The sequence below is a fragment of the Neocloeon triangulifer genome, unplaced genomic scaffold (assembly GCF_031216515.1).
Source record: "Neocloeon triangulifer isolate White Clay Creek 2 clone unplaced genomic scaffold, ASM3121651v1 ptg000004l, whole genome shotgun sequence".
Classification (NCBI taxonomy): domain Eukaryota; kingdom Metazoa; phylum Arthropoda; class Insecta; order Ephemeroptera; family Baetidae; genus Neocloeon; species Neocloeon triangulifer.
In genome coordinates, this window is record NW_026775547.1 from 2,906,741 (window position 1) to 2,919,325 (window position 12,585).

Here is a 12,585-nt window from a genome sequence, read left to right on the forward strand (position 1 = left end):
AGTATAATTGTGTCCAATTTAATAAAAAATAAACACTTAACACTTGACAAAATAACAACTAAAGCAGGGAAAAACAATGTTTTTGTAAGAAAAAGTTTGATCAGATAAACTGGTAAGAAAACTGTCAAATTCAAATCAAAGAGAAATCTTCCTCTGCACCAAGACCCCTATATTAAAATGGAAGTAAATTGAATCAAATGATTTAAATTTATTATTTATCATCCATAACTTAATCAACTTTTAATTTTTTTATTGTATGAATATGTTATTTAACTTTATATTTAAAATTTTATTTTACTTGTTTCATAATTTACTATATTTTATAATTTTGTCCTTTTTTAATTTCATTTATTTATTTTTAATTTTTATTTAAACAAATTAAAAAACAATTTTTTAATTAGCCTTATTACAATTTTAGAAACTATTTATAGTATGTTCAAACCGCATATCTATTTGAAATGCTAAGCAACTTACCATGCATTGTGATCAAGAGCAGTAGAAATTTCTCAGTATAAATATATAAATCTTATGAAAATTTTATTATATATCATTATTAGTTAAAATGATTAAAAAAATGCTTACAAATTGTTCGACTTTTCTTGATTTAATTACGCTTCTTCTTTCTGGACACCGTTTTGTTTTTATATTCTTGCGTCTTTGCAACTGCGGAAACGAGCAATAAAAATGGTGAAAAACAATAAAATGATTTCAAGTCGGCCGAGCCAGCATCATTCGCTGCGCGTGTGGAGATTTTTTAATTTTGTTTTTGGCCTGTGGCGGGTGCATTGCGTGATTGCAGTGTGACTCATGCGATCCCCCTATGTATATATAAGTGTGTAATTTGACTTTTCTCTCGGCCGTGTGTCGGTTTAAAGATCTCTCTGGGCAGAAAATTCTGCGGCACGTATCCCGTAATAAAATGAAGAGACCGCGCAAAAAACGCAGCCAATAAAAGTAACGCGGCCTCTTTTCGGGGTCACTCTCGACACTGCGCATTCAAATCGGCCAAACAATGGCCCATCAATTACGGCTTTTATAAATAAATGAACAGAGAAATTCGCGGCGGCGACACGCAAACAAGCGCGCGGCTTTGGAGAAAGGCGCCTGCTTTTTTCGTCTCCCGTCGGGAAAGCAGCGTGGCGGTGCAGGTTGACAAAGTCGCACGCAAAAAAATTGGCAAAATCGCCTGTTGCACAATTGTTCAATTTCCCCGATAAACTAGAATTCCAAACTTTCATTTGTAAAGCGATCGTAGGCTGAATTATTCATTATCTCAAAGCAACCGAAAAAAACTTGCTTCATTTGAAATCAAGCATGTGTTGTTTATCTGATGTTTGAAAATTACTTAAATAAAACAATGAAATTCAAAATCAGAAGTCATACTTGGATACCAAGAATATTAGAAAAGTATCTCTCAATTAAAAATGACTGTTCGGTGTTTAAGACAAATTTTCATTGCAAAGGCTCTTCGTCTTTAATCGGTAAAATATCTTATTTTGGATTTATTACAATAATTAATAAACATAGTCTATAAATTAAAAGCACATTTTAACGTTTTACCAAGATTTAAATTAGAAAGAAATTTGCCATAGTGAGATTTTGATGTCACTTTTTATCTTTGTAAATAAAAGTAGCGTTAGTAAATTACAATAAATTTTATTACATTTCTCCGTAAATCATCTTGGAGGAAAGGCGAAAAACTAATTATATTGGACCTAGCGCAAATATTAAATATATTTTTTTCACAAGGTTCTCCCTGCTCTCACACAATTTTTATTACTTAACACAGAAAGCCTCTCTTCTTCTCCTCTTCTAATTGTGAGCGAGCAATTTGAGCCGCTCTCCGGCGTCTTTTCTGCTCTCCGAGATATCAGTTACGTGTGTGTGTCTCTCTCTCTCTCTCTTGTTTGAAACTGCTGCTGAAAAGTATAATTATATATGTACACCGGGCGGTATAATAATATTATAAAAGTCGCTACTTGCATGTTTGCCGTGCGTCGCTCTGCGATTTGCAATTGTAAATTCGCTGCTCTACTTTTAATGGCGGACGAAATGAGAGAAAGAAATCTCGCGTGGACACTCGACCGGCTCTCGCAAAATGCAAATGAGAAAGAGTGCCCCTTTTTACAGTTAGATCAAACTTTTGGTCAAGCGAGCAGTTCAATTAGAGTGCGGCAATAAAATGTATAAGTGAGCAAGTAAAAAATTTTGTATGATTTTATTATTGCAGCCGCCAGGTGAAATTGTAATGGAATTGGAAAAAACTAATAGCACCTTTCAGCGACACTTAAAAAAATTCAAAATGAGAGGCGGATTTATTTAATGTGCGTCACCCATTAGACAGCAGCTCTTTTCGACAGATATGAAATTTATATAAATCGGCTCAAGAAGTCGAAACCCGATCGTATATAACTCGGAGTGGGCAATAATTGCGAAGCTCGTTAGAAATTAATGCGACCGGCCTCTGGGAAGCCACACACATTTTATCAATTCCAAATGGTCGTGTTGGAAATGAGAAAATGTCGCTGTCTCGGAGATCACCTGTGCTGATTTTCGCCGAAATTTATTTGCATAATGAATTTAAATGGGGCAGTTTAATGCGAGTAGATAAGGTGCTTGATTAATTAAGGTAGCGTCTATTCTTAATTGCTGGTCGTGTTTGGCCATTATAGAAGATGTGATATAAATTTATTTCTAACGCGATTATGTAATTTTTGTTTGCACAGATTCTCACAGTACGGTTTCCGTTACTTCTTGGAAACGCCGATCTCGACGAGTCAGCGCCGCGAGGACGACAGAATCACCTACATCAACAAGGGCCAGTTTTACGGAATCACCCTCGAGTACCTGCCTGACCCTGAGTCGGCCATCAAGTTCCAAACTGTCAAGGTAAGGTCCCATTTTATCGCGAGATTATGCGCGCAGCCTTGAGACTCAGATCAAAAAGAGACTATATCAGACTCTTTGCATAAATTTTGAACCTCAATTAGCGAAGCAAAAAGAATTTTAATTAACTCGGGAGAAAAGAAAGGAATATTCAAAAATTGTGACAATTGTCGATATTTTTTGTATAAGAAGAATGACTTTTTCAAAAACCTATTTCAATGCATTATTTTACTTAGTATTTAATTTTCTTATTGAATTTAGTGAAAATTTGGTTCAAATCCAAGTCATGAAATTGAAATACCTTATTTTATGCAATTTATTTTACCAGGAAAAGTAATCAATCTTTGGTAACTAATTTTTTTATTATTATGCATATCATTCCGAAACAAAAGTACAAGTTTCAATTATTTTAATTCTAAATTATTAGGTAAGATTTAACTCTAATTATTAAAAGGTTTGATTGTCAGCAGTGATTTAGCTCCTCTAATTAAACTGTTTTAAGTTAAATTAACACAAATTTTTGCGTTTTAATGTCTCTAGTAAAAAAAATCAGATTAAATTCAAATAAAATAAAATCTAAGCACACGACATTTATTTTTTGTTATTATTCAGTATGTGACTCATATTTTTTTAGTTTCAAATCAAGATTTTACTCCATCAAATTTTTTTTTTTTTTACCACTCTCATTTACTTTGCATTGTAGTCTCGCGGATTGCATAATCTCTCTCTTGTAATGAAAAAAAAATTCAAATTGACGTTAAAATTAATTATATATTCAGCTTAAATTCATTAGAAGCAGTTTTAAACAAAGTGCTAGTTTGCTTTAAAAATAGCATCGCCATGGTAATTAAAGGGGGTACCCAATTAGCGGCTTGTTACGGAATAAATATCAAACGGAAGGAAGCCGTGCGGCGAGCAAACTACAGCGCATGATTTTAATAATTATAACAATCTCTGTGCGCAAAAGGGTTAGTTCGCTCGGAGCCAAGGCGTTAATGTGGAAATATTATGAGAGAATTTTCCGTTTGGCCTTGGGGTGAGCATAAATAAGTAAATGAATAAAATTGCAGCAGCAGCAGGCCGTATGCAAATGAGCGGCAGCGCGGGTAATTGCATGCGCGCTCATAGAGAAAAAACGCGAAAAGCATAGAGCAAAGAATATATAAAGAGTGAGAGAGGGGCCCGCGCGTTTATATTATTTATTATTTACATCTCTGCATGTGTGTTGTGGGAAAGTCGAACATGCGTGAGTGCATTTCGAGCAATTACACACCCAGGCCATAAAAGAATGCATTTTGTATCCCGAGTCTCGCCGCCGGACACTCGAATTGCTCACTTTTACTCTATTGCTGCAGATTGTGAGATGAAGAACACTTTCCATAAATAATCTCGCATATACTTTTTTATAATTGTAGGCTTGGAGGAAATTTGCAATCGAGCACACCTAACTCTGGTCAAATCAATAATGGAAGCAGGGTATAATAAAAATTCCGATAGTTAAATTATGGCTAAATTAAATTCGTAGGACGATCCGCTATCTTCGGGGAGAAAAAAATCCAATTATCGTTTAGATTTATGTCTTCATATTGCGGCGTCCCGTTCTATCTGAATTGCAAAGCCCCCAGAGCTAGTTCTTCTAACAGAATAAACACCCATTTTTCACCTAATAGATTTCACATCTGACAAATTTCAAAGTTATAATCATAACTATTTTGCATGACAGGGCATCTCATTTTTTTTTTTCGCAAACGGGAACGGCTTGGCAGAAGCGACCTCCATATCAAATTAGCGGCGCGAAAGCGATTTTTCTTGTTAAACACTCGCCGTTCTAATAACAATTTTTTAATCTGCTTTGTCCCGAGGCTGCATGATTTGGGCTGGAAACCGAGCGTGAAGAAGCCCATCATTTAGCGACCCAATCGTTTATTCATCATCTTAATGCGCGCGCCGTTGCCCCGCCGGCCCTCCAAAAACTTTTCTAATTGATTCCATCTTCAAAATAACCAAACTGATGATTAAAAAAAAAACACTCCTAAGCTTGAATGGATCCGGAAATCACGATTCGGTCCAGCAATTTTATTAGAGCAATAAAAATAAAATCGTTAAAGTATAGAATTTCGAGCAATGTTATATATTTTTACAAGTCCTTTCGCAACTTTTTATATGTTAATAAATAAAACTTTTCTGTTGATTTATGGACTGTTGAGAAAGTACTGTCAAAATCTTTGCTCGGCGCAATTTATGTCATGAATGCGAATTAGATATGCGTGTTTTCTTCCGCCGATGAGCAATTTGCTGATTATTTATTTTATAATTATACATATGTGTGTGGGGTTCTTGCGCAAGACTGATTGTGACCTCTTGACCGCGACACTGGCTTTATTGAATAAATTTATGTCCATTTACTTCGTCCGCCTCTCTCAATTAGATATCCGCCGCCACACACTAATTATTCGCGTTATTACCGACCGACACTCTCGGTGTGCAGCTAATTGCATCTCCGAGCGATAGAAACCAGCACGACTTTATTAAAGTACGTTATCCGCTATATTGGAACATCCATCATCTCTCTCTGGAGAAATTTCTAATTGAATTTCAAAATAAAATTTATCCCTTCTAGATTTTTCAAAAATAAAACAAAACTTATGTTTTTTCTAGCAAACAAACTAATATTTTTCGGAGGTATTTTCGGTTAATTTATTTCATTTTTGCATGCATGTGGTGTCCAATTAGGTCTTTCCAATATTCGCGTGTTTTTGCTTGGAGATTCGGGCGCCTGATTTGCCGCCCGGCGAGAGAGTCTCCTCTCCAATTTGAATAATGCTGCCAAACAAGTTTGCCCCGCAGTGACCCAGCCCCGCGCTGATATGGTCACCGCAAAATAACTGTAAACTCGCAGCAAAAACTCGCAGAAATCCGAGTGGACGAGGCCGATAATTGGAGCACCTTTGCTCTATGTATATAAGAATATGGTAATTGCGCCGAGCGACATACACGGCGCTTTTGAAGAAAGATGACACGTGATTTTCCGGATTGGCGACTCGCCCCGATTGACAACTCTTTTATATACGCTTAAAATTCGCCGAGTTTTTGCTCGTAATCTCTGCTCTTAATACATAATAATACGTCCAAATAAAAATTTGCTTTAAACTAGTTTCCAAGCCAATCTCAAAAAGTTGAAAGAACTGCAAAGCGACATGTAATTAAAATTAAAGCATTACCATTTTAAATTTTTAACAATGCTAGAAAATTATCATTTTACATGTAATTTGTCGTGGTGATTTAATTATTAAAATAATTTATATTTTATTTTGTAAAATTTATTATGTATTTATAAAAGACTTTTTATAAAAATTTTGTTTATGTAATCGGTAAAGCAGATTGACGTTTTTAAATAAGTAATATAAAATTATAAATTTTTGTGTGCTTTCTCATCACACTGAATTCTAATAAACAATATCTCTCGAGTTTCGCGTGTTTACTTCCAAATTGAATCGTTTATTTACTCTCAATAATATATTACTTTTTATTACAAAATTTGTTTTAACTAAAAATGGGAGATGGGAAGAGTATAATTGCATAGCATAATTCTACAGTTTCAAGATCTCTGAATTGTTTGTTATATTAATTAATACAAACGATTGGTTTTTACAGCCGATATTTTTGCCTGTGAATTGACTTTAAAATCGAGGTAAAGCCAATTTCTAGTTCAATTCACCACAGACAAATATTAATGATGAAATAACATATCAATAAATTATTTTCATACTTTCTCCTCACTAAAAATACAAGGCATTGCAATAGAACAGAACAAAATATTCAAGAATTTTAATATTCGAAAAAGGATTTTACCGTCTCACAAATGTACGTCGACGAGAATGAAATCATGTCCAGCTGCCACTTTCGTCAAGACTTGCCGGAAGTTCTCAGCTTTACTAAATACATTTTGCAACAATTTTAATGAAAAGTGCGCGACATTAACGAATGAATGAAGTGAACCGTTTCAAACATTTCGGACTCTCGCATATAATTATGTGCGCGTAATGGGGCAATAAATAAAAAATCGCGTTCGCCGAAAAGTGGGCGGAATTCTTGTCACAGTGCGCAACGGAATGTGCTCTTTTTCAGCAGCCGCGTTTATCTTTGTTGACTTTCACATTCGGCCCGCACTGTCGACCCGAGTGATTTAAGGCGCGTGTTACCCCGACGATTCAAAGTGTACATTCGGCGCTCTTAAAAAGTCCTTTCACAACTCGACATTTTCACGCGTATCAACTTGAAATTTATTTACTTGGCAATTTTTATAATTGCCAACTTCCAGCAGCAGCCGCTCTTTTTGTTTTCTATTAACAAAGTGGCGAGCAATTGCGCTCTCAAACAATTGTTATCAAGACAGGAAAGGGTGTCTCAATTAACAGCGAGAATTGCAGCAAGTCTCATGCATAATTTATCAGCCAGGTGAGAAAAAGAACCTTGCATCTCTTTGTAATTAAAAACCTTTCGTCTAAAAGTGAGGGATTAACGCAAAGACGAGGATTTTTCTCCATTTAATCCGTCTCATTGCGCGTCCTTTGGCGCGCCATATTTGGCCACGGCTGTGTGCAGGTGCCGCGTAAAAATCGTCCAATAGAGCTGAAAAAGAGCGGTTCTCGTGCCGCGAATACGAAATAGCGGCCGCGGCATAAGTGCAGGGAATAATTAACTGAAAAGACGCAAACATCACGGCCGCGGCTGGACCTGAATCGATAATCGATCGCTCGCTCTTCATCCATAAATGCAGCCGCGCTTTTTTGTGAGCGTGCGATCTTGATTGTTATTTGAGAAAATTCCGCGAAACTCGGGAAAAGCGACATTTCTCCGGCGGCTATCTTTGGATAATGGGAAACGTGCAGCGTGGGAATCGATTTTTGGTCCGAAAATGGTCTTGTGCTGCAACTAAATCGGTGCCAGACTTGCATAAAAAGATTTTTAACGATTTCCTTCCACTAATTAAATGTAAAAATTCGTAAAAATTATTTCAATATTTAATTTTTTTGGAGGAATTGACAAAGAAAACCAAGAAACTTTTAAATTTTCTAGCTACGAAACAAATTTATGAGAATATTAAACTTGAATTTATATATGGATGATAGATTAAAACAAAATTAAATACTTTTACAATATGAAATACTTAACTGTTCAATTTAAACAAACAAATTATCAAGCAATCTAAGAAATTAATTAAAATCTTATGTGACTTGCTGTAAAAAAGTTTGCATAATTTGCTCATTATATGAACCAAAATTTCAAAGTATTTTCTTCGTGTCAAAACTTTTTGCCTAATTTTCTCGTTTAATTTTTTATTACATGACTTTAAGATGGTAGCAAAGTGTGAATCCTCACATTTCCATGCAGATTCTAATCTAGACGAAATCTTGTGTTTCAGAGCGTGGTGATGCTGATGTTCCGCGAAGAAAAGAGTCCCGAGGACGAAATCAAAGCGTGGCAATTCTGGCACAGCCGCCAACACAGCGTCAAGCAACGCATCCTGGACGCAGGTGAGTCAAGGGTCAAGTCATGGGCGTGTGCCCTGATCTTATCAAAAGAAAACCGCTGATAAAAACTTCTTCTTCTTCTTTCCTGTAATCGACGCACGTCCGTCTTTCGAGAGCGGATTTGCCAAAAGAGGGGGAATTAAAATTGATGCAGAGGCGAATTAAGAACGCTGCGCGCAACGGAGATTAGACCGAATATGTGTGGGATTAAAAACACAAACTACTTTTAAGGTGTACATAAAATACGTCACTACTTATCTCTCTCGCGAGATTTATTTGTAAATATTCCCCGAGAGTTATTTCGCGCCTGACTGAGAACAAAATTATAATCTGCCTCTGTCGCGCCGAATTTTCGGTCTAGTTCGTTGAACTTGCTTCAAGCAAATAAATAGATTTTACATTTGCTGTCCTTTTGCTTTGAGGCTCTTTTTCACGCCGACAAGGAGAATTATGCAGAGTGCAATCAACAAGCACGCGAGAGATCAACGGAAGTGCTCGCGAAAACTTAGCAAGCACGAGAGAGGATAATTGCTCTGTACGCTTTTACGACTGGCGAAAATTAATCTAACACCTGAAAGGACACAAAAAACGTAAACAATTATCTTGTTGCTTCTACTTTTTGCTAGCCAAAAAATATATATAAGTTTTTTGAGATGGTCTTTTTTTAATTAAACCTCATTTTTCACACATTTTATTTGTAATTTGGAGGCTAAAATTTTTTTTATCCATCTAATTAGTAAAGTTTGCTGTTTTATAGAAAAGTTTCTAATTTCGAAAAAGGTTTAAAGAAGTTTTGCCAATTTATTTCATTTCTGGAACAATTAAAATTTACAAAATTAATATAGAAATTTTATTTTAAATTAATCAAATCAATTTTTTCAACAATTAAAGAGTCAATTCTTATGATTATTGAAAGAATATTGTAAATTTTAGCCACATCAAGCTTAATAAGTATATTTAAAGTCAAATAAATCCTTACAAAAATTCCGGACATTTTTTGCTATTCTTGACCATCAATTAGCAAAATAAAAACTGCCATTGTTAAAAAGACTTTATTCAACTGCGTCTGAAGTAGCTAAATACTTGTGATATTTGATTTTAAGAGCATTTAAAAAGCCAAATTATAATTTAAAACAAACAAGTAAACATTCAATCAAATTCAAGCAAATTCACTTTTAAATTCCCTTGAATTGTACTTAATTTTGCCCACTTGTAAGTCCACTAAATTCATCCAATCTTGTTTTTCAAAATATTTTCTACCTTTTCTATTTCACAAAACCTCAAACTCTATTTCACTCTCGCAAACAAATTTATGATCCGTGGTTAATATTTTTAGCACAGACCACTAAACTTCCAAGTCTAATACATTTTTTTTTTTTTTTGCCGGCGCCTCCCCACTGTTCGGACAGAGTGTGACCTTTGCTTGCCTATCCATAAGAGTGTTGACCTGTTGAGTTGTGCCCGAGGCGAGCGAAAATCTCAACTAAATGAGAGGGAAAAAATAAATAAAGGACTATAACTAAAGAGACACGCGGGGCAGGCGTGCACAAGTAACACAGAAACGCACGTTCGGCTGGTGCGCGGCAGCATTTTGGTTGAAAGCGGATATCTGGGTGCGCGATCTCCCCGCGTGAAACTCTATCCGCGCGTCCAGCCAGCCGCAGTTCTCCGCCGAGACTCAGGTTTCACGCGATTTTATTCTCGTTTCGTGCGGTTGGTTCGCTCGCAGGGCCCTTCCGAGGCCCCAGAGTTGGGCCGCGCCGCGCCAGGTCGAAGACCCTCTCTTCGAAATTATATTTTTCGCTCCGGGTCTGAAATAATCTTATTATGCGCAATTATACTTCGTCCGTCGTTCCAGCGAGGCAAATCGGCCGCGGAAAAATATAATAATTGACTATATCACGCGCAATTAGCGCAAATTGCTCACTCCTTGCCGCAAGTTCAAAAATGTTTTTGATCGCTTTTCATTTTTATGGATTATAATAAGGGTTTAATATATGAATTATTTCAGTATGCGCAGTGAGGGAAAGGTGGGATCAAATTCATGAACAACGCGCCAAATGGCCAATGTGAATTGTAATAAGACTTGTAATCTTCGGTTCTTAAGTATGTATTAATTATGAATATATAAAGAATCGTAAAGAATTAAATAATTTGGGATTTTTTTTCTAGTTTGTTTAAAAAAGTATTTATGTAGCTGAAAATTTGTAATTTAATCAGTGATTTTTGGCTCACAAAATTTTCTTAAATCTAAAGCTTAACATAATGTCAAGCAAAATATGTTTACAAAATTGTAAGTTTACAAAAATATTTTTAGCTTCAATATTTTTTCATATAATAAAAAGCTTTTTTATTTATAATCTAGTTAAAAAACAAAATTTTTCTACTTTTATCATTTTTGTTGTTTATTCTTCACAAATCAAGTGCTAATGAAACTTAAATTAGTTTTTTGGGAAACTTTATAAATATTCTCGAGTATTAGATTCTTTCAATAATCAAATTTCTTTACGAAAATTATGTACATTTCTATTGTGACGAATCGTTTAGTTAATCGTTTCAGTTATAAAAATATTCATAACAACATATATCTTACTCTGCAATTATCAATTAAGAGAAGATTTTCACCACCTTCCAAATATTGAATCTATAAAAAATAAACATTAATACAAGCATGAATCCATATTTTTTATTTAAACATCGATCAATCAACAAATATACTGAAACTTCAACAAACAAACAGTAATTGTATTCTTGATTTTCATAGTATTTTAATTTTTTTATTTACCATTCAATGTACAAAAAGATTTCTTCTTTTTAACCTTTTAAACTGAGTCTTATATATTATAAATGATATTTGTATATTCCGCATCGTAACGCCCCTAATTGATAGAAAGCTAGCCACAGGAAGCAGCAATCCTTGCGAATGAAACGTAATTTGCAGAACCCACATCGGTCAGCAAAGCCTGAGATAAAATCTCCAATTGCGATTCGAAATGAGCGCAATGCCTCCTTACAACTCTCCCCGCGAGATGCAACTCGAATAAACGACGCGCGGGTTTGTAATTATAAATATTGCTGTCCCGCCGATTGATTTACATCGCTAAATTACAATGTAGCTTTTTATCATTAATAAATGGTATGTTGTGCGTTTCGCCTCCCCCGACGAAGCGACGACCGATGAGGTCATTTGGCTGCAAAAACCGAACAGTAAACGCGGCCGAGCGTGAAATATCAATCATCGGCGATCATGACTCTCTCGAATCCGATTTCCATCTCACTTCTGCCCATTTATTTACAATCTGATGTGTATTTTGTTGACGGTTTTATGCATAGCTCGCGCCCAGCCGGTAATTGCCCGCAATTTGAGAATTTATTGCGTCGGCTGAAAAACTAACTTTTGCATGCGTAATTCGTGCATAAATTTCCAATCTTAAATTCCACGCACCTGCACGAGATTTACATCTTTTGGTACAAACAAGCAATTGGGACAATTAATTGCGGAGTCTCCGGAGAGAGGGAAGAGGAATTTCATCCGTGCAGCTCGCGAATAAATCAGCATTTGCGAGATAAAAAAAAAACTTTATTCTTGCTTTCTACAAAAGTACAAAAATTTATTGCACCGCTGCACGACACCTGATTTTCTCATTCAAAATAAAATATGCGACCCGAAAACAAGCATGTGACCTTTCCGCTAAATGCACACTTGGCGTAATTCAAACGCTTACATATATTTTTGTTTAATAAATTTAACAACCTCTCTGGCTCTCGCCAAATAATATAATCCGATGGAAATGTGAGAGGCGCGAGCAATTAATGGCGGCGCACTTAAAAACACACACAGACCGCCTATTTGATGCATTAAAATGGTGATTAATTTTCGCTTCGTCTGCGGAACTGTTAATTTGCGGTGCTTGTCAGCGGCGAAAATTCGACTTGGTGTTTACGATTAACGCCGAATCATCGTCCACTTGTTAGTTGTAACGACGGTTTTGTTTGATTGCAGACACGAAGAACAGCGTCGGACTGGTCGGAGTGATAGAAGAGGTTGCGCACAACGCGATCGCCGTCTATTGGAATCCGCACGAGTCTTCGGCAAAGGTGAGTTTGTTTAAATTTTCTTTTGCAAACAATTTACTTCGGAGCTGTGTAAAAACTTTGTGGTTTA

At 35.8% G+C, this 12,585-nt stretch overlaps 1 protein-coding gene across 8 annotated transcripts in view; it reads left to right on the forward strand.

The window, feature by feature from the left end:
• LOC132193707 (protein grainyhead) overlaps window positions 1-12,585 on the forward strand; it is a 93,836-nt gene that overhangs the window by 65,910 nt on the left and 15,341 nt on the right. For all 8 annotated transcript variants that reach the window (XR_009441477.1, XM_059614550.1, XM_059614548.1 and 5 more), the window contains exons 7-9: window positions 2,727-2,889; window positions 8,312-8,423; window positions 12,424-12,518. Coding sequence is in view for 7 of the 8 variants with exons in the window: in XM_059614550.1 (XP_059470533.1) it covers window positions 2,727-2,889; window positions 8,312-8,423; window positions 12,424-12,518 (370 nt within the window). In the remaining variant the exon portion in view is untranslated. The remainder of the gene's footprint in view (window positions 1-2,726; window positions 2,890-8,311; window positions 8,424-12,423; window positions 12,519-12,585) is intronic.